Source organism: Nematostella vectensis, chromosome 13, assembly GCF_932526225.1.
Source record: "Nematostella vectensis chromosome 13, jaNemVect1.1, whole genome shotgun sequence".
Classification (NCBI taxonomy): domain Eukaryota; kingdom Metazoa; phylum Cnidaria; class Anthozoa; order Actiniaria; family Edwardsiidae; genus Nematostella; species Nematostella vectensis.
In genome coordinates this window covers 2,426,890-2,454,588 of record NC_064046.1, presented here as the reverse complement: position 1 = coordinate 2,454,588, position 27,699 = coordinate 2,426,890, and the positions used below count along the sequence as shown (strand labels likewise).

Genomic DNA, 27,699 nt, shown 5'->3' with positions numbered 1-27,699 from the left:
GGAAGACTCGATCGCTCGGTCGAGGCGTTCTTCTACACAGTGCTTGGCGCGCAGGTAAACGTCCGTTCCTCTATCGCGGGGACCGGTGGGCCGGCCATGGAGGCGCAGGCGGAGTTCACGAAGCTGCTCGAAGACGCGATCATAGAAAACGACATCGCTCAAAGCGTGCAAAGGTACCAGCCGTGCAGGAGGCCAAGGTGAGACTGAGTCTTGAGGTAGCACCAGGAGTGTGGCTGATGCACGCAAAGCGTCGTGGGCTACAACAATAAGCTGCAGAAAGCCACGGACTCCATGACGCTCGGCGCAAACGCGATCAACACCGAGACAAAGCCAGTCGGTGCTCATAACATGGCCGGTGGGCATCCTAGGGTGCAACACGTGACTGACCCTGGGATCGACCGCGTTCCGTCCCGGCGGCAAAGCAAGGATTCAGAAAGTACACGCAGAGGGCGCGGCCCCTGCCCCCTCTCCACGTACGCACGATGCGCATAGCATGACTGCCGCCGGAGCGGGCAAAAAAAGTGACCACACCGCTCTCAAGGCGGGGTTGTCGGCACTCGCGGTGGCCGCGGCGTATTACTTGTTCCGATGACTGCTTTGCATTCGACGAACCAAGAACGCGGCTATGGCTAGAACGAGCAGCCACGCATTTTCGCCAAGGAATTTCACCGCTTCTCCTGCAGCCTTAAACACGAAGTTCGCGATGCTGCCTACTAGCCCGGGGAGAAGCTCGCCTAGCTTTTTCCCGATGGCCTTAAGCCCGTTACCGACCCCTCTGGCCACGGAGGAGAGCGACCTGCCGAGCGACGTCACAATGGCCGCGATCGTCGTACGGCCAACCCGATAGCGGTGACGGTAAAGCCGTACTTTTTGAAGATGGCTTTGATGCGCTCTCTTAGCGGCTTTTGGTTCTCGAGCTCTCGGTTTTCGCGTTCTAGTTCGTCAATCTCGGATAGCCTCTCCTCGTCGCGCTCACGGGCCTCTTGGCGGCGACTCTCTGACGTGTTAGGGTCGTCGATGGTCTCCCTGTCTGCGGCTACCACCCCTTGCAGCTCTTGGACTCGTTCTGTGTTCTCCTGTATGACCGCGTCTATCTCTGCCACGGACCCCATCGCCGTCTTGAAGCCTTTCAGCTTTACAAACGTCCTGTCGAACGCCCCCGTTCTCATTGAACAGCTGTCTTGGTTTAGTCCAACCTCCTTTGCCGAGGTTGCGAAGCTGTATTAGCGTCTTTCCCCTCCGGTCTGACTGGAACCGTATCAGATTCTCGTTAAGGTCTGGGTATTCCTCCCTGAGGGACTGGAGACCGAGTCTTGTCGCTGCACCCTCTGTGATAAACGAGGTTTCAGCGCTTGCCGTTCCGGCGGTTTGCGTTGCGCTTCGTGTAGCCATGCCATGCGCAGCATGTGTACGCGACGACGTGCTCGTCATTGGGATCGACTCCCCATCGTCGGGGTCAAACGGGATAAGGGGCGTCGTCTCGTCGTCCCCCGCCCCGCGATCGGCGGACGCACCCGGCAAGGTATCGTCAATGTCAACGTCAACATCACCCATGATGCGTGCGCATAACTCGTGCTATGCTATGTTAGACATGTCTAACAGTCCGCACCATAGCCACGCGACTTCGTACTTTATGTGTATACACATATGATATACGTATACGATGTCAGTCAGCGATAAACGTGACCCCCAACGAACACCCAGAACTCCTCTGGAGTTGAAAGCCGAGAGAACTGTTCACCGGGTCACTCTCAACCCGTCGACGGCCTTCCCAGGCGAGACGCTATACGTGGCGGTCCCAAAGCTATCGGAAGGCGTCACGCGCGTGCCTGGCTCCTTGAGGGTCGGTCTCGATCTCTCCATCTCAGGCCATGCAAATAATACCGTCGTGAACAACGTCGGCCGAAATCTCGTGAGCCGCCTGAAAATCTCGTTTGCAGGAGAAACGCTCCAGGACACCAACCGCTACGACGTCTTCAAGACGTATGAGGAGCTCTACCTGTCCTAGGTCGAGAGAGAGGACCGCCTGCAGCAGGGCATACAGTCAGAAAACATGCGCAAGCTTCGATCCAAAACTGGCGATAAAGCGACCAGTAACGCCAAGGAGAACGCTCTAAACGACGCCCACGGGGCGAGGTACACCATCCCGCTAGACCATTCTCTGCTGACGGACCACGGCGTGCTGTACCCAAGGGCGCTCTCCGAGGCGCTGCTCTTCGAGATCACGTTCGCGGCGGTTGACCAGGTAGTAGTCGGAAGCGATGCTACCAAATTATCCTATGGCGTCAAAAATCTAGAGCTGGAGTACGAAAGCCTGAGGGACGACAACCTCGCCGCCTGCCAAAACGGCACAACGTTCTTCTACGAGCAAGTGAACCTTCACAAGACCTTCCATATTAGCAAAGGGACGGACAGCATAATCAACGAGAGTGTCAACCTGCCGCGAAGGTCTATGAGTGGTCTGTTGCTCCTGTTTGTGGAGCCATACACGGCAGGGGCTCGCGACTCTGAGAAGTTCGTGTACCCTGACATCAAGAGCGTTCGCGTTACAATCGACGGCATGCCAAACAAGGTCTTCAGCCAGGGGCTGCGGATTTCTGGAGGGAGGAGAAAAGGCGGTTCGTCCACCCCTCCCCGGGGGTGCACAGCGCAGCGCCCGCCGCCCCGGCAATCGGCCCCGGGCCGTTCCATGGCGATAACAAGTTTGCTCTGTGGATCGCTTTCGAACGACGGACGACAGTGCTATCCATGGGGGTGGTCTCCGATTGGTCAATACCCGCGACGGTGTGCACCTCGAGATAAAACGCACGGCGAGCGGCACGGGTACCGTAAACTGTCACGTGTTTGTGGTGGCCGACGCCCAGATGAACCTTATGAACGGACAGCTAGAGTCCATACAATACTGAGCACATACGCCGGAGCGTGTTTCTGCGCGAAGCAGTATGGACCCGAAAAACATCCCATTAAACGCTCTTATCGTGGGCCCGACGTCATGCGGGAAGACCCAATTCGTAGTGGACCGGCTGTGCGGCCCTTTCCGGGGCAAGTTTGACTACGTCGTACTCGTGTGCCCTATCTTTGTCTACAACAAAACATACGACGGCTTCGGCGAGGGCGACAATCGTCTGTTTGTCATCGCACCTGAGGCGGGTCAGATCGACATGCTGCTGAGGTTTGTCTCCGCTCTCTTCGAAGGCACTAATACGCTAATCATACTCGACGACTGTGCGGCCTCGAAAGACGTAAAGAGGCGCTCTGACTAGCTCGTCAACTGTGGGTGATCACGCAGCAGCTCACCAGCATCACGAAGCCGTTCCGCGAGAACATCGCGGCCCTGGTGGTCTTCTATACCCCGAGCAAGGCGGACATGAAAGCTATCCTGCATGACTACGGCGCGGAGCTCTCAGAAGAGAAGATGAAAGAGTGCATGAAGGCCCTCAAGACGAAAAAGTTCTCGAAGTTAGAGTTTTGCTTGCGTCACCCTTATACCATCGCCCTAGTTGAACGGTAACCACCGCCCTAGGGCATGATGAGCGACGAATACTTTGAGAGTCTTCTGGAGGGGGGGCGCCCTTGGCCTCCCGGCCGTCGAGTCGTTGGACTGCTCGACGCATCCTGCCGGAACGGCAACCGGAGGTGAGCAAACTGAGATAGCAGACTCGAGGGAGAAACTCGCGATTCTCGTAGCCTCGGGGAAGCCGAGAGAAATGGTAGGCAAGGCCCTGACTCACGACGACGTCAAGCGCATGAGCGCCGAGGAGGTGAGGAGGTACGAGAGGCGATACGAGACCGCTCTAGCCAGCCGGACTACAGACGCCCTGGCAGACAGCTTTCTGAAGCTTACGACCAAACTAGTAGGCATGGCGCTGCCGATAGACAGTGTTGTCGATCTTCACAATGACCTAGTGTCCGACTACATCATCAACAACGACCTCCGCACATTGTGCGGAAGCCTGTCTCTACGCTGCGGTCGTTTGATGGCCTTAGCCGCCGGGGCGTTACACATAGCACGTCATGTGAACACCGCCGGAACGGCAAGCGCTGACACGCGGTGTCAACACGAGGTAGCAGCCGCGGACTCACCAGTGGTTTGCCTGCCGGAACGGCAAACGCACAGTGGCGAGTCTGCCACTCCAGAGCAGACGTTCATTTGAAAGTTTGCCACTTCTTCTACCACTTGGTACCAAGTAGTTGACACCGCGTGTCAACACAAATGGAGGAACCTCAAGGAAGTACTAGTGCCAAGCCTGCCGGAACGTCAACGGAACCTGACAAACAAGCTGCGGAACAAGCTGCTCGTGAACCTGCTGCACGTACGCCTTCGGCGTTGGCGGAGAGAATCACGAGCCCCGAACCACCCGCGACCCGACCTAAACATCCTGGGCGAGTTGAAGCCGGAAGGCTCTTGGCAATGTGGAACCGAATTAACAGAGTGGAGAAAGAGACACTTCGTGTCGTGCAGTAGCCGGTGGCCCCGGGGCCGAGCGAGCCGCAGGGACGCGAGGGCTTGCGCGCCGACTATGCCTTCGGCACGCCTTCGGCACACACAGCCCCGGAAACCAACTCTGCTTGGTCGGCTAGCTCGGTTATCGGTGTCGCTGGTCTTCTAGTGTCATTGTTCGGCCTCTACACACGTAGGCGGGAGCTAGCTGCCGAGTTCACTCGCACACCAGCTGTTAACCAGCGAGCTACCGATCCGCATGCTACCGAAGGTACCGACGACGTGACTCCGCCCGCAAGGCCGCCGCTGGCGGCTGCACAGCAGACCAAGGATCGCGTTCCGGCTACAGCGCTTCGCGCTCCCGGACAATGCAAATCTCGGCTGTTATCCATGGAGTAAGCAGACATTTAGACACGAGGGCCCCACCTATATCCGCACGTCCGTGCATATACGCGTGTAATGTCGACGACGCAGCAGAGCAAGATTACAAAGACCATCACCGACGCCGCAGTCATAACCGGCCTCGTCGCCGGTATCGGCTGGGTTGGGCGCAAGGTCTTACGCGAGGACTTCACCAAAGACCCCTCCGCGAACGCCATGAACTACGCAAAAATGACTGCCGCCGTTGCAGGTGCTGTCGCTTTGAAGGGTTACCTTGAGGACCAGAAAGACCAGCCCATGTAGTAGTGTACTGTGGCGTGCGTAGGCCGCGTATTAGACTCGTGCGTGCTTTGCACATGCGTATACGTACACGTATACATACACACAGCACGTGAAGTGTGCTTCGCACAAACATGGCCTCTATCGCGATTTTGGTTGGCGGCGCCGTCCTAAACGCGACTGCGTTCGTTGGCGGCAACTACCTCGCAAAGTTCCTGTCGAACGATGAGAGCCCCGCCTTAGCCGAGAAGGAGAGGCACAACAAGGCCCTAGAGAAATACCAACAAGACTATGGACGCTACCAACAGCGGCGACAAAAAATCCTCGATTGGCAAGCTCAAAGTAGCGAGAGAGGGTCCCTCGCAAAGCAGAACTTCACCGACACCGACTAAGCGCTCAAACTCTACAACCAGACCCGGCCGAAACAATCCCTGGAGTCGATGCGGCAAACGCCTGTTGGGGACTGATACATGCGTTGCAACGCATTGCGATGCATCGCGATACACGCCGGAACGGCAAGCGCATGTCCGACGAAGAACTCGATGCGTTCCTTCGTCCTATATACTACACCAGAGGTGGCTTCCAGTGAGTGATCGCTCTGCATGCCAAACTTCCCAAGGGCTCAGCCTCCATAGATCGAGTGCGCAAGTGGGTAAGCTTGCAGCCCGTCGGAGGTTACACACAGACACCCTCTCCTCCGACTACCTACGCCCACTTCTCGGAGCAGATACCAAACCGTATCCATCAGTCGGACCTGCTATTCTTGCCAACCGACCGCGGGTACAAGTATGCCCTGACTGTCGTTGACGTTGCTCCACGATATAAAGCCGCCCGCCCACTGAGGACTAAGAGCGCGGCCGTCGTCTCCCGCGAACTCGTTGGCATCTATGCAGAGGGACCTCTCACATGGCCTAAAGTCCTCATGGTTGATGACGGCACGGAATTCAAGGGTGCTACTACAAAGCTCCTAACAGACCACGGGGTGGAGGTCCGACGGGCTGAACCAGGGCACCACAGGAGCCAAGCTTTCGCCGAGTCTTTCCATCGCTGGCTGGCACAGCGCCTATTTCGTGCACAGTACTCGAAGGAGCTTGCATCCGGCAAGACAAACCGCGAGTGGGTTACTGCTTTGCCAATCGTCATCTCGGACAAAAACGCAACGAAGACTCGCATGACTGGCTTTGCGCCTAAGGACGCCATAAAACTGAGGCGCGTGCCTCTCGAAGCCGAAAAGCCTCCCTTAGAGGTCCCCTTAGAGGTCGGAACGGGGGTGTACATCAGGACAAGGGCCGACGGCGAGCGACGGACCCGTGGTGAACAAGCAAGGCGTACCCAATACTAAAGAGGGTCATGGAGCCCGGACAGCCAGTGTTGTATTACACGGCGTACTCTAAGCACGGCTTCACGCGTTCGCAGTTGCGTAGCGTGACGCTAGCGCGATCTAAAAAATCTGCTGGTCGCGCTAGCGTCACCCTAGCGTCACGCTAGCGTGATCAGCGCTTGTGCCTTCTATTGCAGCTTTGCACGTGAGTCTGACATTCCACTTGTAGTGACCCTGACTGTCGTCCCGCCGGTCGATACTGGAGTATTGGGGGTGACTCTTGGTGTACCCCTGAAGCAGAAGCTGAGTGCCACAGAGCGTGCACTTCTTTTCCGCGTCAGCAATCATGCCGAGTACGTGGTCTACCGTCAGAACGTGGTGCGGTCCCGTGTACTTTGTGCGACCCTTTTGCCTGTCGTCTATAGCGTATCGCTTGATTCGCGATATAATGAGCTCTTCACTGGGTGTAGCCTGCAGTCGTGTGGGAACCAAGGCACCGGGGGTGTCATCGGGGGGGGGGGGGATCACGCGGACTATCTGGTCGGCGAGCCGCTTGCGGGTGCCGGTGTATACAGCATTCGTGATCCAGCCCTCTAAGCTGTAGTCTATGATAAACAGACGCCTTGGAGTCTGGATAGTCTTGCCCTGAACCCGGTGGACTGTCCCCCAGCCCGCGTATTTCCACTCGAGGGAAAGCCCGTTAAGGACCACGCCGAGAGAGACCTCGACCACAGTGCCTTTGTACGCGTCGACCTTTTCACCCCTTTTGCCTGGCACGGGCACCGGCCGCCCTTGCTTGCGATAACGATGCGCGACGCTAGGGTCCGGGTCAAAGCGGATGGTTGCTGGCAATCGGGAGTAGTTTTTCCTGTGGTGCTCTACCAATCACTGCTGAACAAGGGCCCCCATCTTGTTGGTCGAGCACACCCACATATCGCTTGGGTGGGCCTGCTCGATCGCCGCGTCGAACGCCACACCACCCCACTCCTCTCGAAACACCTCAAGCTGTTGGGAATCTGGCTGACACCAAATCCGGCCCTTTATGTCGTGGAGCCTGGAGGAGGGGTTGTTGCGATGGTCGTGGGCGAGGTCGTTCTCGGGGGTGAGCACCGCAACTTTGCGGCCGCGGAACATGCTCACCGCCCACTTGGTCTTCCCCGATCCTCCCTGGCCGGCTAGATACATCCTTGCAGAGGTTGCGGCCACTAGATCGCACGGCAGACTCGGCGCAGTGCTTGGCTCCCTAGCCAAGCACCCCGACCTCTTCGGACCCCAAGCCGCCTCGGGTCGCCACTCGTACCCAGGCTTCTTGTGGCGCCACTCTCCATACCTCGGATTGCGCTCCTCGAGCTTAACACCACTGGGCACCGCCTTTGCGTATATGGCATCTGTGCACACTCGGAGGACGTCTTCGCGAGGGATCCGCCTCAACATGCGTCGCAACGCTATGTTTGTGTACGCCAAGACGAAGGCCCTGATATGGTACTATTGTGAGCGCCGGACACCGTCTTTGTATTGGATCAGATGAGCCCAGTCGGCATGCTCGAAGTTAATTAAGTGGTCTGTGTCCGCAAGGAGGTTTGTCAGATACGCGGCGTCTTCACGGTCGCGGACTACGATCGAGGACTCGTCGCCATGGCGAGCGCACTTGCCATGGTCCTTGAGCTCTGGCGTGGTGATCCAGCCCTCGTTTTGTTCCAAGTGCTGCCCTACCCTTCCGGAAGTGTAGGGGTGGCAGGCCTCAGAGAACCCCCACTCGGTCAGCTGAATGGCCCCGGTCAGTTGAAGAACCTCGCTCAATGGCCGTCCCGCAACATCCGCGATTCGATACACGTTCGTAGGGAAGCCGTATTTTCGTACCAAATCAATGGCGTCCGAGGCGCCGCCGAAGACGCTGTCCTCGCATCCTAGGTACGCCGCACGCATGTCGATGTGCGCATGAGGCTGCGCCCCTAAGTTTTCCTTGCTATTCCACACTTTGGACTCAACCTGCGCCGCTCGCCAGACGTCCCTGTATTTAAGAGGCGTTGGCCTGATGTTCTCTCTTTGGGTCCACTTCTTGAAGCGATACCCTACTGCACCGCCCATCGAGTGCGTAGCTTCGGTGTACTCTTGGTAGGCTGGGTGGTCATCAGGGAGCCATTGAGGATCATATCCAGTCTCGTCTGTAAACGCCCTGTCGATAGCCCATCCGTCTTGTCCCGATCGGTACAGTTTGCCTTCAGATCAAGTCACAAATAGATACCTTTATTGCGCTCTGTCAGGTCCAAATTTAAAGCCATCAGCCACAATAATCAATGCTAAAACCTCCATTAGAAGCGAGTCACCATCTTTAAGCTAAATTGCATACCTGCACTGCATCATGGGAGTCATGGAAACACCTTGACAGAGAGGCGGGAAAACTCCTCCCCCAGAATCATAACAGTCTCTTTGCCCCAAAGCCAGACAAAACATTTCCAGGTCCAAGGAACCCAGAATAAAAAAAAAATTTTTGAATAAGGTTGGGTAGCAAAGATGGTCCACATTGAAGAGTAAAAGGCCATTCACTAGAAAATTCCTTTCTCACTTGGTGAAGCCCAAACAAGGAATTATCCCATTGAATCAACCTCAGCGTGCAAACATCCATAAGCACAGCATTTATAATGCCCAAATGGACTTTATGGTGTCCTAAGGCACTCTCCAGATGTGAAAAAGCTGTAATCTTTAAGCAAATTACAAGCAAAACTGTTGTAAGCAACAGGTTGTAGCAGTGCTGTCGCTAGAAAGAAAAGGCACCGCAGTGCATTGTTGGAAACTTCAAGGCATACCGTCTTGGGTCAGCGGTAGCTTATGGCTCAACAGATAGCGTTGGACTTGAGATAGGGGGGAGGTTTCTGTTTTTAGTCTGTTTTTCTTACAATTTTGCTCAAAAGTGCCAAGGAGTGAAAGGGTTAAACGTATTTTTATTGTTTGAATAATTTAAAAAAACATCCAAATGTCGATCTCTCATTACCTCTATCTCTTGGGTCGTCCATTCTTCCTCTTCTTGAATGTTTATTTGATGATGACTTGTGACTTGAGTGCTGACTTGGAGGATAGTGTTCCCGTGAGTGGGAGCGCGAGTAGTTCCTAGACATTCTGGTACAAAACCAAGTTTTGGTTAGATTTTCTAGTAGTCTACGCCTGTACGCACAGTTATGTTTACAAAGAGATGTTCCTCTTTGTTCCAGCTTTGCTAAAGAAAAAAAATTAAAAGATCGAATAGTGTTTATAAGTACTAATTATTTGCAAACTTGAAGGTTATGAATTAACTCCAGCGATGTCAAAACCAGACATCTAAGCCTTTCGGGTGGATTATTATTGTATGGTCCATATTTTCCTTCATGAAACAAAATTAGACCTTTCGGTCGTAGAACTTCCATTTTCCCTTCAACACTTGCAATCTCGTTTCCAGAGCCCACATATTTTTGTGCCACAAAGGAACGTGGGCCCTGGGAAGGAGATTGCAACATTTGCAGTTTGCAATGACAACAAAAGTGTATACGATAAAATACCCCCTCCCACTCCTACTCCCCTCTTGTAGCGCGCGTCGATCTTGTCCGTACCCATGTCTGTGAAGGGTGATCTGTAATGGAGCATCACTAGGGTTTGACACCCCCTCCCCCACCCCCCAAAGTGAACAAATGTTCAGGTTATGACTGTTTACACCCTTTTTTATTAGAACCTTTTTTCTAAGAACATGCTAAAAACATGCCGAGGATCAGATAGCAGTTTTTTTTTCTTTTTTAGTCCTGATGCCTTCCAAAAATAGAATCAAATCGTGCTCATAGTAACAACCTTATTATTGATATTGATCATTAGTGTAATTATCTTCATAGAAATTCATTGGATACTATATTCTTATAAACACTAAAATTTAAGAACATCGTTAAGAATATTCAACCTTAAAATGTCCCAAAAATAAGAACGGCTCAGCCTCAACTGAAAATTAGACGTTCTTATAAAAAAAGAGAGTGTATTCATTCTGGCTTTATTCGATAAAATTATCTGGACGTTATCATTAAATTATTAAGGATTAGTAAACAAAAACTCTAGAATCAATTCATAATTCCAAGAAATAAAATAGAAAAAAAAAACAACAACAACGGCAAATATTACGTCCAAGCTCTCTAATACAATTGCAAATGTTGTCCTTTTTTTCCTCTTGTTTTGGAAAAACCCAAAACTGACCCACACATAAAGCCAAGTTTTGTAAATTTTACGCATTACGATATGACAGAGGGCGTTTCATTATAAGACTTTTAGAAATATCTCGGCTTTGGGGCCTTTTGAAGCGTGTCACTAATAAAAGCCAATATACAAACTTTTCAGACGATGCTTAGGCTGAAAAACTGCATTATAGCCAAATTCGTTGTTGCGCGACCTCGGAATATCCAAAATCCTTGTCTCGTTTGGGAATAGCGCGTAGTCAAACACAAGCTTTGGGGGAAGTTTGTCTGGTTTTGATAGTTTCCTTTGATTGACTAGTCTACGCGCTATTCCCAGACAAAGAAAGGAATTTTCGATTGTGGGAGGTCGCGCAACAACGAGTTTGGCTATAAACTAGAGAATATTTCCTTATAACTTACCGTGTCAGTCTTGGTTCACGAATGTGTGCAAATGCGAGACTACGACGCGCTCTTTCTGTCTTGTTATAAAAATAGAGCTCAGCCTATTGGTCGGAGGCTAGGGGACTCCCTGTGACGTCACGCACGTGAATGTAATTTTGAAAAACATTTCCCCGAAAAGTCACTCACTCAAAATATATTATTCACTATATATATATTATAAACTGCTAAATCAATTTATCTAGCCTTTGGAATGCCAAGAAAGCTCTACTAGTCTAGGTTGAGTTTTTTAAAGCTAAACCATCCTGAATTTCCGGGAAATTGGAAGGGCAATTCGAAAGGTCAAGGGAATTTTCCCTTGTTTGTTTACGCTCAAATTTGCATATTTTGCATTTTATTTGATTGTGTTATATGTAACTCTTTGATTCATTCATTAGCCAACTGCACTACCTTGTTTGACTCTCAGTTCTCAGCTATGACTTGGTTTACTTTAAGGATTCCTTGCCCGATATCTGACTGCCCAAACAAGTAAGTAGAACTTTAGTTCAATAGTTTCTAATTTCCTATAACGAAGCTTCGAGGGCTTAAATGCTTCATTACCCTTATTTAACAGCGCCAAGATGATTAACTGGGTCTGTGCAACTGACAAGACAACAATGCAAGTTTGCGAGCAAGGTCGTTTGAGGTGCTCGCGCTGTTTTAGTCCTCACGAGGACCAAATTGTGAAGTGGAAGTTCGACTGCGGAGACCGTATAGGGCCACATCGTAACGAACACTATTTATACGCGGACTTCGAGGGCTTTGCACACGCTATGGCCATTGGAGTCGCGCATTTGTCAGAAGCAGGGGCGGCTTGGGTCACGAAACTGGTGGTGGAGGTTGAAAGACAATACAAGCCTTAGCATCCAGACTCTATTCTCAGTCTTATGACATTATAAAGTTTATCAATCGGATTGTGAATGTAGTAAAATGTGTTGTTCATGAAAGTCGTTTCTTCTTATTTTTGACGGCGAGTCGAACAATCAAGAATATTATTAATTTGACTGAGCGTTAGGTTTCAATAATGCTCACACCGGTTGTATGCTTCATAAGATGATTTTTGAAAAATGCATCCAAAATACTATTATCTTTCCGTGAGATATGAAGACTTGAAAAAAGCAAAGAACAGGTACTTTCCCTTCGCACGAAGAGCAAAATAATGAGGAAATTTCCCTGTTCGCACCGCCAATCAGCGTTCGATCTATTAGACATTCAATAGTACAATACACTCCTGTCAATCAAAGTTGAAATCAATTCTTGGAAGTGGCGTTTTGACCAGGAGTGCAGATTAAACTATCGTTTGCCGCTCGGAGAAGTATTCGATCCACTGTTCAGCTAAAAGTTCACAAGAATTTACAAGAATGGGGAATAGCGTGACTTGGTATCAGCTAAAAATGCCTTGTCCCATCAAAGGCTGCCCAAACAGGTACGGTTAATGAATTACAGAGTGTTCAATACGAGCTTTTGGCTTCTTGTTTGTCTACGATTTTTTTTTTCAATTTCAAAACTTTGGGTGGACAAAAACATAGACCAAAATTATATAAGCTTTTATAAGAAGTAATACCAAACTATCCTGATTTCTTTTGGACATTGTCCCTGGATTTATGTCATACTTTTACTTTAAAAGTTTGAATAACATATCGAACTTTCGAATATTGGAGATACCGAAAACCTACACATTATTAGGACGTCATTGTTTTGATTTGCACCAGACATTTCTTTGTATCCTCAAATGGACCGGAAATTCTTTGAGGGTGAGAGGGGGGGGGGGGGTGGCTTTGGCATTTCAAGTTGAAATTCTTTGGAGTTGGTGTAAAAGTCAAATATGCAGTAAATCTAGGACTCACAGCACCCCCCCCCCCCCCCCCCCCATTTCTCAACCTATCTTATTAATTTTTTTTTTTGTAACAGTGAAAGGTGCTTGGACTGGGTTTGCTCCGCTGACGGCTACACCATGTACGTTTGCGAGAAAGGTCGACTGTCATGTGGCGGGTCACATGACGCGGAGATAGTGAACTGGAAATTTGACTGTGGGGATCGGGACGGTCCACACAAAAATGTCCACTTTTTGTACGCTGATCTTGAAGGCTTCGCGCACGCTATGGCAATCGGGGTTGCACATCTCAATAGAGCAGGTGCTGACTGGGTGAAGCAGTTAGTCGATGAAGTGGAGAGACAGTACAAGAGGTGATACCGAGAGACAACTATAACTCCCCCCGGTGGCCCCCCTAGGGTGGTCTGCGTCGGTTTAGGTTTTTGGCCAGACCAGTGGTCTGCGCCGGTTTAGGTTTTTGGCCAGACCAGTGGTCTGCGTCGTATATTTTAGTCGCCACGACTAGAAACAAAATCACTTAAAAATACTTTTTGATTGTGTAGATTACACAATTACACAACAACTATGGATTAATAGAGAATTATTAAGAAAATAATTAAAAGTGGAAGCAGTCGTGATTATTAAGACTAGAAATAGTAATTAGATATAAAAAGTAGTTAGACATATAAAAACTAAAATTACTGCAAAAGGGAGCCCGCGTGCATAAAGAACTATCACATCAGTCGAGTGTTCATCTTTTGTTATCAATAAAATCGGCGAAATGATGGTAGTGCTGTTGTTTTGTGATGTCCGGTAGCCTGATACTTAACCCTCCCGTCTTCCATGACCAGCAAAGGATAATTTTGAGACATGGAGGATAATAGAAGGGACCCTATGGGTATACAGAACTCAGATCAGACCGCTACAACAAATGCTAATTGTGTGATGTGAAAATCTTGTTGTGACACACTTTTTTATTGAAGCGGCCTGGGAAGCTGGAAATTGCGGCCAAAGTTTTAGCCTGAAACGTTTTCTTGAAATGATATGCTTATCAACATAGTGTCAATTCTTCCGGTTTTTCTGGGAAATGAGAGAGAGTCGATAGGTGTAATTTTGACATTTATCAAGAATACACCCAACCGAACTATTTGGCGAAAGGTCATAAAATGACCTTCCTATGTGTCACTTGTCGTGGCCGATACTGATTTCCGGTCGATCGCATGTTTATCGCCCTTGTGCTAGAAATCTCGCGTGTTCGCCGTCCTCGACTCTCCGCCTTCGTGCTACTGTGAATATTCAGTCTTCTGTCCCTATTCTTTCGGAAATCTAATTTTTTTTCTGATAATATCTTTGTTCTAGATTGTGAGTATTTGTTTTTATCTAAGGGAAAGTTCCCTTCTTGACCCCTGGCGAGCAAAAAAGCCCCCACTTTCCTGGAATTAGATTATAACGAGCATTAGTAATTAGCAAAAGGTTCCCCTTCTTTCTGCGAAGTCATCTTCTACTCGCAGGAACTCTCTCGACCAGCTCTTCAGCGCTGCCGTTCAATTCAGAGTAGAAGATTCACGAACATTTTCTCGCCTTTATAGAAGAAAGAAATTGTCTTTCAAGAAGGAAGCATATCCCAAGCATATAGAAGGACAAAGAAGTATTTACAAGGTATTCAATGCCTGAATTATGCGCATTTTGCAACTAAAAGCATTTTTGTAGCTCCTTGCTCTTGGGCGATATCTTATATACAGTTGAAGCACTCTGAGCGACCGCTCTCGTAAGCGACCAGCTCCGATACCGACCACCATCACGAATCACCGATTGAATTGTCAAACAAACTCTGTAATTCTAAGCTCTCGTAAGCGACCAACTTGTCGGTGCGACCAGCTCCGTTAACGACCACAATTTCAAACCACCAACTGAGATTTTCTTTTATTTTTAAGCTCTCGTAAGCGACCACAATGATTTTTGGCTTTACAACATCAGTCAACACCTGATATACATCATATCCAATGCATGCTAAAATTACATATAAAGCGTAGTAGGCAACCATGTGGGCAACCAGTAAAGAATTTCATAATTACAATTTTCTTAACCCCAATTTCAACCATGGGATTGACATTTCTTTGTCTCCAGAAAATTTATAAATGCAAGGAATCTCTAGTCCATTGCCAGCAGCTCCATGATTTATCCTTTTTCTAGTTACAATAGCCATCCACTTGTTTGTTGCACGCTTTAGAAATCGGCTAACAAAAGACGCCATGCGATCGTCGTAGAAGCAGAAGATATTCTCATGAAGAAAAGCTTAAGTCGTCGATATAAACGAGCATAACGAGCTACTTTGCGTAGAATAAATTGCTATTAAATAAAACAACTCACTCTCATGATAAGTCAAATACCTAGTTTTAAAATCAAGCAATAAACCAAAATATTACAGCGTTGTTATTATCACGGTAACTTTTAGATTCCAGCATTTTAAATAAGCTCCCGTAAGCGATCAACACCTATTGTTCAAGTTTTTGACGCCCAGTGGTCGCTTATGAGAGCAAGCTCTCGTAAGAGACCAGCTCCGTTAACGACCAGAAAACCATCAAAATACAAAACTATACTCAGGGGTAACGATGGGTAAATCGGAGACTTGCCGAGGTGCCGAGACCCGTCAGAATCCGAGCCCGAAGACTCATACCTCATGTCATATTTCGGAATCCGAGCCCGAGCTTTTCTGTATTCTGGTCTGTTAACAACCGAGCCCGAGCTTTGTTTTTCTTTTCGAGCATATAAACATTAGCTGAAAAAAGATTTAGTAAGTTACAATATATTCTTGATACACTACGAAAAAGAAGAGGAAATCCGTAACATGGTGATAACATAAAACAGATCGCGTTTCATAAAAATTCGAGACCCTGACATCGCGTTTAAAAATCCGAGACTCCGAGACTGTGGTAAAAAAAAAGCGAGGCTCCGAGACCCTTAAATTTGGGAAAAAACGAGACTTCGGACTTGCGTAACAGTCTACGGAACAGATGCTCATTTGCATAAGCCACTGTCCGGCGTCCTCGATTCCATGCGACGCCATTTTAAGTCATCGTTTCACAGGGATGAGATAACTTATAAAGCCTTCTACTTAGCTCAATGATAATAAACCCAAGCCTGTACTTGAGCACATCTTTGTAACATTTTAAAATTTAGCGTGAACAACTTTTCTAGCCGAATTCTTTAGATTTTTTTTTTCAGGAAACGCACTAAAAATATTGATATGGTGGAAGAGAGCTTCTGAAAAGAGCTTCAAAAAATGCGACCGAAAAGTGAATTTGGGGGTTCGAGTTAGAAGGCTGTTTTACTCAAAGTTTCTAAGCTGATCGCCAAACTTCGTAAATCATCCACATGATCTTAGAAATTTCTCAGAAATCTTGAAGATCGGTCGTATTTGGTTCTTTCCTTCACTTAAATAAATCGCATATTGTTCACAACAACACACGACAATTTTAATGGCTCATTACGCCTTTCTGGTCGTTTAAAGCTTCTATTCAAAATTAGTTGTCATTGATTACCTCTCAGTTGGATCACGGGGGTTTACCTTTGATCTAGCATACAGTGTAACCAAGGCTGTCTGATTTGCAACCATATTTAAAAATGGGTCTTCTATCTTTTTTCTCACTAACCATTTTGGAGCACTGAACATGCACTGCGTGCGGGGTATAAATTAGTTTTTAACCAAGGCCCTATCTCGATTTTTAACCGCTTTTTTAACCGGAAAAGGTACTATGGGTCATATGGCTCTTGTCATAGAGAACCTATTTACAAAGTATTTTTTTCGGTTAATTTTAATCATTAGTCATATGTTTACATTTTGATTTGATTGAATCGCTTTGCTTTAAAGCTGGTAAAAAACAACTTTCACAAAAGGAACAGACTACACTATCATAAATGGCATTTTCTTTCTTCAGGCGGAGTACCAAAAGTGATTTTTCAAGCTTCAAAGAACCTTAAGAGGTATCTCTCGCTGTTTTTCTACCCGCTCCCTCGGTGTTTTACCACAATGATTTATGAGAGGAAATTTACAATAAAAATCATGCTCACTCATTAGCATAAAATCTCTAGGACGTGAATAAAATTATATTTTGAGCGTTTTATTTGTTTTCATTTTCTAAATTGTGCCTCATCTTAAAGAGTAATGTTCACGGATAATAACAAAATTTTAGCGGAGCCAAGCGCGGCCGCAGGCCGCGCGCGTAGCCCCATAGGCATAGAAATAGGGTATAGGTATGCGACTTGGTTTTTGTGGTCATCGCGCGGGTACCCTGTTGTGTCACTCGCCAGCCAGCCAGCACGCGACTCCCAGGCCCCACTCGGCCCCGAAATGGCGGCTAAATACAAGCACGGAGCAAGGAAAAAAGTTCTTGTCGATTATGCGATGATTATTTATTTTGCCTCAAATTTTGTGACCTAAGGATAAAGTCAACTAGAGGAGATCTACTAACATTCATTCACGCCAAGATTTATCTGGTTTTAGCTAGTAAATTTAAGCAAGTAACAGTTCACATTAAAAAGCGAACAGAACCACAAGAAAGCGACCAAAAAAACAAAACAAAAAAAAAAACAACGCAAGGTGAGTTTCGGACGACGATTTGTATTGTCTATTGAGGATATGACAGTTATTAGGCTTTTTGTTGTCCTTTTTGTATGCTTTGAGAATGCGAGTACCTAACTTAGTAATCAAATTATTTGAGCATAACAGGTTTTGTTTTGACATTCTTCGTTTTATCTATATTCTTGATTGTGTTGAATAAAATACAATACAACAAAAACTGGAATTCGTCTTTAATAAGACTTCTTCAGGGCAGATTGATTGTGTTGAGATATTTCATAAAGGCTAACCAATATCGTGTTGCATTTGTCAAATATTGCTAAAGAAGACCTTTCTTGTCTTTATATCCTGTGCTCTTAGTCCTAAGAAGATACATATCCTTAGAAGATACAGCAGCTTTTTCAACTTACAAGAGAAATTTTCCTTACCGAGGATAAAAAAAACCTATTGTCAATATGTATTGTTGTTATTGTCTGCATCTTGCATCTCATGTGTTTATTTTTTTTTCAAATAGTTGTGGAAAATTAGTTAGATTATAAATGGCTTGATAAAAAGATTGTTTTGAAAGAAATAATAAATAATTGTTTTCACTCTCTTATGAAACAGGAACTACCTGAGGGCCAATATGAATGCTAAAGACTGGAAGACATGAGAATTAAAAATCATGTCTTGAAGAGAACAGTAGGATGTTCTTATTCACTAGTCATTTGATACCCCCACACCCATGGTCCCAGAGAAGGGTGGGGGATTAAACTTTAATAAAAGCCTGTTTCCAAGTTAAGAGTCAAAAACAGTCAATACCACCACCCCTCTTGACATATTCTGGTTAAAAAGTGGTCTAAAACCCCACATTAACCCCTGACTTCTGCGGGACCATAAGGGAGGGGGCGTAAATGACTAGTTCATTACTATGTGATTCAGCAGTACACACTCATAGGTTTTTTTAGAACAAGATACTTATATAATATAAAACTAAAAACAAACTTTTGCTTTTTAAATAATAAATCTGTAAAGAAAACAGTTTTCTATCAACCTAAAGATAATGGGAAAGGGGATATTTTAGAAAAGTACTGAATATAATTATCACATTATTGTTATTATATTTTCTTTTCAAACATTTAAGGAAGAGTCATATTTCTTCCTTTTTCTTCTCCCTGTTGACTATTTTTATGCAATTGATGCTCTTTGCTATTTCCCCTCTACGCCAAAAATAAATTAATGAACAGATTTGATTTTTAAATTAGAAATTTTCATTTATTACTTTCACTTATATTTTCTCTTTAGGATTTTCTTTCCAAGTCTCTTGCCCATTACATTTATTTTAGATGTTTAGATTTATTTCATTGGAATAGTTAGATCCAGGGTTTCTCAAAACACCAAAATATAATGCATTACTGGATGTATATTTGTAGATATTAGTTCCCATGGGGATGGAAAATCACCACTTAAAATGGTACATTAAATCTTCAGCATTGCATCTTATCTAAAATTGTGTCTGACACTATATTCCATCTTTGAAATCCTGTTTCATCCATTGTTCTTCGCAAAAACAAAGCGTGTCAGAATGTAGCTTTACAAATGTACATTAATGGAACTTTTATTAAGGGGAAGGGTTTTTTAGGGCAAGATTTTCAATAATAGAATTGTGTTCACATAGCTTGGATAGCATAGACATGGCCTCTTTAGAGGCCTGTTGTGGTGAAAGGGTTAAGATAATGGGAAAGGGGAAATGTCAAGAAATGCTCAATCAAATTATTTTCATTACTGTTATATTTTTTTCACCAAACCTTTCAAGTTGAGTCAATTCACTTTATATCTCCTCTCCCGTCGATTATTTTTTAGTCAATTGATATTCTTTGATTCCTCTCTACCCCAAACATAGATCAATGAAAGGGTTTGGTTTGAAATTAGAAGTTAGCATTTTCAATCTGTTTTTTCTTCATTGCATTCATTTGGGAGTAGGCCACCAACAACAAGGCCACTATATGGTAAAGTGGGGTGCACCAATATGTAATTCATGAAAGGAGATATATTTTTGGATTTTAATTTCCAGACATTTTTCTGAATATTCGGTCCAATGAAGGAGAGAATCGCCACTAAATCAATACATAAAAATCACAGTATTGCATCTAAACAGTCTAAATATATTTTGAATCTTTGGAATGCTGTTACATCCATGACAAAGCTTGTGGGAGTATTGTTCTTATTAAAAAAAAAAGATATTCATAATGGAACTTCTATGATGGGACATAAGAATTTACCATTAGACTCTTGACAACTTTGACAGCCATATCCACACCAGGAATTGTGTTTGTTAACTTTGATGTACTGCATAATTTAAATTATTGAATAAAAACGCCGACATTTCGAGACTTTGCGAAATTTTTGCGAGACTTGCGAAATTTTAAGGTACCCATCGCTACCATCGTGGTTTAACACAAACAAGACAGACATCAGTGTTGGACTCAAACTATCCTAGGACCCGTGGTTTTACAATAAAGCTGTTTATTTTCGACTATCACAGAGATCATGGCATCAGGGTCTAGTGGGAAGTTAATGGCCGTCGAGATCTACTCGTATAACCAAAGTCTTGACACATTTACACCGTGTCATAGCATCATCACTGTGGAGTTGAGTCCGTTTGCAAATGGAGGCATGAGACAGGCGCATCATGGATACAGGCACTCAGACTTCCAGGTCTGTCATGAGGATGATGGTGATGATAGTGATGATGATAATGATGATTATGATAATTAATTACTCTGTTGGTGATTATGATTATGATAATGATGATGATAGTGATAATTATAGTAAAAAGTAATACTTGTTGATAATAAGGATGATGATGATGATGATAAAGACTATTGAAGATGATGTTGACAATAAACTATGTTGATGATTATGATAATGACGATGATGACAATAATGATGATGGTAATGATGATGTCTATGTTGTTGTTGATGATGATGATAGTAGACTTTATTGATGATTAGGATGGTGATGATCTAATGATGATGATAGTGATTATGATGATAATGATGATTACAATGGTAATGATACTTATGATGATATTTTCATTTTGTTGATTATAACGATAATGATATAAGTATGATCATGATGATTATGGAAATACTGATTATGATTATAATAATAATTATTGTCATCATTGCCTGGTGGTGGTGATGATAAATGAGGATGTTTGATTATTATTATGATTTTCCACACCATTTTCAATAACATGATTATTTTGGTGATTCTGATGATGATGCTGATGGTGTTCTCATGCTGTTGTTGATTACGTTGGTCATTTTTCATCAGAAAGTTGTGATAAAGCGGGATCTTCAGGGTGACAACAACCGAACAGACGCAGAAAATGATGTGCGTATGCAGCACAGGTGTCAGGATCTTGCTTCACAATATAACCAGAATCCAGCCACTACCAAAAAGGTTTGTAGTACATGAGTAGAAACCCTGTATATCAGAATCCAGCCACTACCAAAAAGGTTTGTAGCACATGAGTAGAAGCCCTGTATATCAGAATCCAGCCACTACCAAAAAGGTTTGTAGTACATGAGTAGAAACCCTGTATACCAGAATCCAGCCACTACCAAAAAGGTTTGTAGTACATGAGTAGAAACCCTGTATACCAGAATCCAGCCACTACCAAAAAGGTTTGTAGTACATGAGTAGAAGCCCTGTATATCAGAATCCAGCCACTACCAAAAAGGTTTGTAGTACATGAGTAGAAGCCCTGTATATCAGAATCCAGCCACTACCAAAAAGGTTTGTAGTACATGAGTAGAAGCCCTGTATATAAGAATCCAGCCACTACCAAAAAGGTTTGTAGTACATGAGTAGAAGCCCTGTATATCAGAATCCAGCCACTACCAAAAAGGTTTGTAGTACATGAGTAGAAGCCCTGTATATCAGAATCCAGCCACTACCAAATAGGTTTGTAGTACATGAGTAGAAGCCCTGTATACCAGAATCCAGCCACTACCAAAAAGGTTTGTAGTACATGAGTAGAAGCCCTGTATACCAGAATCCAGCCACTACCAAAAAGGTTTGTAGTACATGAGTAGAAACCCTGTATATCAGAATCCAGCCACTACCAAAACGGTTTGTAGTACATGAGTAGAAGCCCTGTATATCAGAATCCAGCCACTACCAAAAAGGTTTGTAGTACATGAGTAGAAGCCCTGTATATCAGAATCCAGCCACTACCAAAAAGGTTTGTAGTACATGAGTAGAAGCCCTGTATATAAGAATCCAGCCACTACCAAAAAGGTTTGTAGTACATGAGTAGAAGCCCTGTATACCAGAACCCAGCTAATACCAAAAAGGTTTGTAGTACATGAGTAGAAGCCCTGTATATCAGAATCCAGCCACTACCAAAAAGGTTTGTAGTACATGAGTAGAAGCCCTGTATATCAGAATCCAGCCACTACCAAAAAGGTTTGTAGTACATGAGTAGAAGCCCTGTATATCAGAATCCAGCCACTACCAAAAAGGTTTGTAGTACATGAGTAGAAGCCCTGTATATCAGAATCCAGCTAATACCAAAAAGGTTTGTAGTACATGAGTAGAAGCCCTGTATATCAGAATCCAGCTAATACCAAAAAGGTTTGTAGCACAGTAAGACCTTGCTTACCAGAACCCAGCCACTACCAAAAAAGGTTGTATCACAGTAAGACCTTGTTAACCAGAACCCAGCCACTACCAAAAAAGGTTGTATCACAGTAAGACCTTGTTAACCAGAACCCAGCCACTACCAAAAAAGGTTGTATCACAGTAAGACCTTGTTAACCAGAACCCAGCCGCTACCAAAAAGGTTTGTAGCACAGTTAGACCTTGCTAACCAGAACCCAGCCACTACCAAACAGGTTTGTAGCACAGTTAGACCTTGCTAACCAGAACCCAGCCGCTATCAAAAGTGCTGGTTGCTGCATCTTGTGTGCTTCTCATTTTTTCTGCCAGACCAGAGTGCTAAAGCTCAAGTACTGTTTCAAAGGAACCCGAGACAAGTTGACTTTTTTAGTATATTTTGTACTGAACATAAACTGAGACCAGAGATTATTGACTGCATTTTTGAACTACCTTTTCCACCTTCAATGCTCGGACTGCTGCATGTGAATATAAATAATTCAATACACAGTGCCGTAGCAGGCCTCAAAATATTGGAGGGGCACAATACAGAAACATTTAGAAAATATTTGGGGGCATAGCCACGCCCCTACATGTCATTTTCGTATATTTTTTTAAATATTGGGAGGGGGCACAGCCCAGATACAAAGCTGCAAAAAGTTTTATGTATAATACCTTTTTTGACATGTTCAACAGATCAAATTTGTTGAAGCATTTCTGATCGAGTTCAATGGAGGGCCATGGGCCGGGGAGTTTGCAGTCATGGAGCCTTTTCTTGAGGGGTCGTATGTGAAGCATAGCAGAAACGTCCCTGCAGGACGCCCCATGACACCCAGGGTAACACCCCAGGTATGGACACTATTCCAAGGGGGAGTGAAGGGTTCCATGACACCCAGGGTAACACCCCAGGTATGGACACATTGCAAGGGGGGGTGAAGGGTTCCATGACACCCAGGGTAACACCCCAGGTATGGACACTATACCAAGGGGTAGTGAAGGGTTCCATGACACCCAGGGTAACACTCCAGGTATGGACACATTCCAAGGGGGCGTGAAGGGTTCCCTGACACCCAGGGTAACACCCCAGGTATGGACACTATTCCATGGGGGAGTGAAGGGATCCATGACACCCAGGGTAACACCCCAGGTATGGACACCATTCCAAGAGGGAGTGAAGGGTTCCATGACACCCAAGGTAACACCCCAGGTATGGACACTATTCCAAGGGGGAGTGAAGGGTTTCATGACACCCAGGGTAACACCCCAGGTATGGACACTATTCCATGGGGGAGTGAAGGGTTCCATAACACCCAGGGTAACACCCCATGTATTGACACTATTCCAAGGGGGAGTCAAGGGTTCCATGACACCCAGGGTAACACCCCAGGTATGGACACCATTCCAAGGGGGAGTGAAGGGTTCCATGACACCCAGGGTAACACCCCAGGTATTGACACTATTCCAAGGGGGGGTGAAGGGTTCCATGACACCCAGGGTAACACCCCAGGTATGGACACTATTCCAAGGCTGAGTGAAGGGTTCGATGACACCCAGGGTAACACCCCAGGTATGGACACCATTCCAAGGGGGAGTAAAGGGTTCCATGACACCCAGGGTTACACCCCAGGTATTGACACTATTCCAAGGCTGAGTGAAGGGTTCGATGACACCCAGGGTAACACCCCAGGTATGGACACCATTCCAAGGGGGAGTAAAGGGTTCCATGGCACCCAGGGTAACACCCCAGGTATTGACACTATTCCAAGGGGGGGGTGAAGGGTTCCATGACACCCAGGGTAACACCCCAGGTATGGACACTATTCCAAGGCTGAGTGAAGGGTTCGATGACACCCAGGGTAACACCCCAGGTATGGACACTATTCCAAGGGGGAGTGAAGGGTTCCATGACACCCAGGGTAACACCCCAGGTATGGACACTATTCCAAGGGGGAGTGAAGGTTTCCATGACACCCAGGGTAACACCCCAGGTATGGACACTATTCCATGGGGGAGTGAAGGGTTCCATGACACCCAGGGTAACACCCCAGGTATGGACACTATTCCAAGGGGGAGTGAAGGGTTCCATGACACCCAGGGTAACACCCCAGGTATGGACACCATTCCAAGGGGGAGTAAAGGGTTCCATGACACCCAGGGTAACACCCCAGGTATGGACACATTCCAAGGGGGAGTCAAGGGTTCCATGACACCCAGGGTAACACCCCAGGTATGGACACTATTCCAAGGGGGGAGTAAAGGGTTCCATGACACCCAGGGTAACACCCCAGGTATGGACACTATTCCAAGGGGGAGTGAAGGGTTCCATGACACCCAGGGTAACACCTCAGGTATGGACACTATTCCAAGGGATAGTGAAGGGTTCTATGACACCCAGGGTAACACCCCAGGTATGGACACTATTCCAAGGGGGATTGAAGGGTTCCATGACACCCAAGGTAACACCCCAGGTATGGACACTATACCAAGGGGGAGTGAAGGGTTCCATGACACCCAGGGTAACACCCCAGGTATGGACACTATTCCAAGGGGGAGTGAAGGGTTCCATGACACCCAGGGTAACACCCCAGGTATGGACACCATTCCAAGGGGGAGTGAAGGGTTCCATGACACCCAGGGTAACACCCCAGGTACGGACACTATTCCAAGGGATGAGTGAAGGGTTCGATGACACTATTCAAACGGGGGGGGGGGGAGGGGAATGAAGGGTTCGGTGACACACAAGGTAACACCCCAGGTATGGACACTATTCAAAGGGGGGAGGGAGTGAAGGGTTCAATGACACCCAGGGTACCACCCCAGGTATTGACACTATTCCAAGGCGGAGTGAAGGGTTCCATGACACCCAGGGTAACACCCCAGGTATGGACACTACTCCATGGGGGAGTGAAGGGTTCCATGACACCCAGGGTAACACCCCAGGTATGGACACTATTCAAAGGGGGGGTGAAGGGTTCCATGACACCCAGGGTAACACCCCAGGTATGGACACATTCCAAGGGGGGGTGAAGGGTTCCATGACACCCAGGGTAACACCCCAGGTATGGACACCATTCCAAGGGGGAGTAAAGGGTTCCATGACACCCAAAGTAACACCCCAGGTATGGACACTATTCCAAAAGGGAGTGAAGGGTTCCATGACACCCAGGGTAACACCCCAGGTATGGACACTATTCCAAGGCGGAGTGAAGGGTTCCATGACACCCAAGGTAACACCCCAGGTATGGACACTATTCCAAGGGTGAGTGAAGGGTTCCATGATACCCAGGGTAACACCCCAGGTATGGACACTATTCCAAGGGGGAGTGAAGGGTTCCATGACACCCAGGGTAACACCCCAGGTATGGACACCATTCCAAGGGGGAGTAAAGGGTTCCATGACACCCAAGGTAACACCCCAGGTATGGACACTATTCCAAAAGGGAGTTAAGAGTTCCATAACACCCAGGGTAACCTTCAAGGTATGGACACTATTCCAAGGGGGGTGAAGGGTTCCATGACACCCAGGGTAACACCCCATGTATTGACACTATTCCAAGGCGGGTGAAGGGTTCCATGAAGCCAAAAGGGAGTGGGATCAAAAACATGCTTTTTCCCAGGGCAAGATGGGAGGGCCTGGTAATGTGCCACCTTGGGCACTATTTCCCGAGTGGGGAGGGGCTGATGAGGTAACATCATGGATATTATCTCAGGCAGATAGGAGGCCTGAGGACTGGGCATACTTCTCAAGGTGAAGGTGGTGGTGGTGGTTTTGGGGGGAATGACCAAAACAATTCTGCAGGTTCATCCTTATCTATTGCTTAAAAAACAGGTATGGGAAAAAGGCGTCTGTGCGTCTTTTAGAGTTAACACGAGGCTCAGAAGTGCCCCTTTATTAGCCATGTAGTCTGACACTCGGCTCCTTTTTAGGCTTTCAGCCACTTCACGTATCACATCACAGGCGGCCAGGAACTCGTATGCGATATCCAGGGGGTAAACAATGATTACACTGACCCACAGGTAAATGTCCAACACGTTAAAGATAGTAAAAGAATGAGTAATACTTGTCCCTGGATATTTTATTTTATTAAGAACAGATAACTTTTTAAATAAAAATTCTCGTTTTATTACAGATCCATACTAACCCACTTACGAGTCGGTATGGAAAAGGAAACTTTGGTCCAATGGGAATCCATATATTCTTGAAAGATCACCACTGCAATAGCATGTGTAAGGCTCTTGGCCTTCCGCGGACAAACCCTTCGAATCCTGATTTTGATTTTGAAGGAGGGACAGTTCCCAACTACTTCGCCGTACTGTTGCAGCGAGTCAGGATGGTGATTTATTGAAAATCACTTTTCTTGATCACCCTTTACCCCTCAAAAATAAAATAAAATCAGGCCCTTAGAGGACCTCTAATAACTTGGAGTGTGGGATACAGAGACATTTATAAAACTGAGGGGATGGGGGTGGGGGTGCACAGCTACGTCCCTACTGATAATGGCTCCCCCGGACCCTATGGGGATTAATGCACTAAACTAAAAAATATCACGCTAGTTTATTATTAAGACATGTATTTGTTGTAAAAGGAAACTAAAATCTTAATATTACAAAGTGTATTTGTTGTAAAAGGAAAATCTTAATAAGAAATGTTCCACAGATGCTGCCTAATATTTCTCTCGTTATATACAGTAAACACAGTAGATCGCTGTCCAGCACGGCTACACATACATACAAATACTTGTTATCACTTTTATAAAGACACAGTTATCCCTGTTGATCGAGGTAAAAGCGATAATTCATGGAAAATATATGTCCCAAATTCTTTCTATTTTAAAGCACAGGGATCCAAATAGATCGAGGTTAAAGCTGAACTCTGATTTGTCCTTTACTAGCTTGTTTCCATTCTCCTCTCTATATAAAATGTCACAGGGACTCAGAGTATATGGGGACTGAAGGCGATGCTTATCTCCATTCTCCTCTCGTTTGTTAGGACACAGGAGTTCTTGTAGATCGAGGCTGGAGGTGAGCGGTGTGTATTCTTTTGCCGCGGTCTGTTACTTGAGTGACAGTTATCGCTGAGGTCGCAGCTTCAAAAAGGGTGAAGCCTCCACTCGACCCATAAAACGACCTAAGACGAGAAACGGTTCATTGTCATGTGTTATGTGAATGACTATAAAGACATTAAGGCTCTTATGACCAAATAAAGACAACAATAAAACGGACGCTATACGGAGCTGCGTCAGCAGTGAACGGAATGGAATGGAACGAGAAACGGAATAAATAGGGGTCAAATATTAAATTTGGATCAGTACAAAGTCTGTGTCGCTGCGAGGCCAACAGTTTATAATAAATTTCATAACCAGAGTGCTCTAGATCCAATCATGGGGGTGATTGATGGGGTGATCCAATCACTGGGTGGTTTGAGTGAAAACCCCTGGGGGCTGCGGCGGACCCCGGGCCCCCCAACCCCATCTTAGGCTTGGGAGGCGCGGCCTACCCTCCTTCTATATATCAAGCATATAATGTTTCACGTACATAAATAGTTAGGGCAATTGCTCATGTAGGCCGGGCGCGGTTCGCGTACATGACTTTTTGGGGCAATCGCTCATGTAGGC

The 27,699-nt window shown here is 46.3% G+C and overlaps 2 protein-coding genes and 2 long non-coding RNA genes across 6 annotated transcripts in view; 2 read left to right on the top strand and 2 right to left on the bottom strand.

The window, feature by feature from the left end:
- Positions 1–27,699, bottom strand: part of LOC116614704 — a 54,884-nt gene that overhangs the window by 5,570 nt on the left and 21,615 nt on the right. The window lies entirely within an intron of this gene.
- LOC125559041 lies at positions 9,455–11,269 on the bottom strand. Its single transcript, XR_007306292.1, has 2 exons — positions 11,030–11,269; positions 9,455–9,539 (listed from the first exon to the last, which is right to left on the bottom strand). It is a non-coding gene; the product is annotated as an uncharacterized LOC125559041 (long non-coding RNA).
- On the top strand, positions 11,378–13,650 carry LOC116614705. Its single transcript, XR_007306291.1, has 3 exons — positions 11,378–11,536; positions 11,622–12,473; positions 12,959–13,650. It is a non-coding gene; the product is annotated as an uncharacterized LOC116614705 (long non-coding RNA).
- On the top strand, positions 14,318–26,752 carry LOC5507387 (myosin heavy chain kinase C). Of its 2 annotated transcripts, XM_048720855.1 has the most exons (7): positions 14,318–14,519; positions 16,799–16,844; positions 19,964–20,136; positions 20,759–20,887; positions 22,781–22,933; positions 26,012–26,101; positions 26,215–26,752. In XM_048720855.1, the coding sequence occupies exons 3-7, from the start codon at positions 19,969–19,971 to the stop codon at positions 26,428–26,430; spliced, it is 756 nt and encodes a 251-aa protein (XP_048576812.1). In that variant the 5' UTR covers positions 14,318–14,519; positions 16,799–16,844; positions 19,964–19,968; the 3' UTR covers positions 26,431–26,752. The 2 variants fall into 2 exon arrangements, with proteins under 2 accessions (XP_048576812.1, XP_048576810.1); XM_048720853.1 differs by lacking the exon at positions 16,799–16,844 and having other exon boundaries at positions 14,319–14,519.

Bases quoted from the DNA above. Each gene is read 5' to 3' on its own strand.
- LOC5507387 (XM_048720855.1), top strand. From the start codon at position 19,969: ATGGCATCAGGGTCTAGTGGGAAGTTAATGGCCGTCGAGATCTACTCG. The intron at 20,888-22,780 runs GTTTGTAGTACA...CATGTTCAACAG, and splicing joins ATCCAGCCACTACCAAAAAG to ATCAAATTTGTTGAAGCATT. The intron at 26,102-26,214 runs GTAAATGTCCAA...GTTTTATTACAG, and splicing joins ATGATTACACTGACCCACAG to ATCCATACTAACCCACTTAC.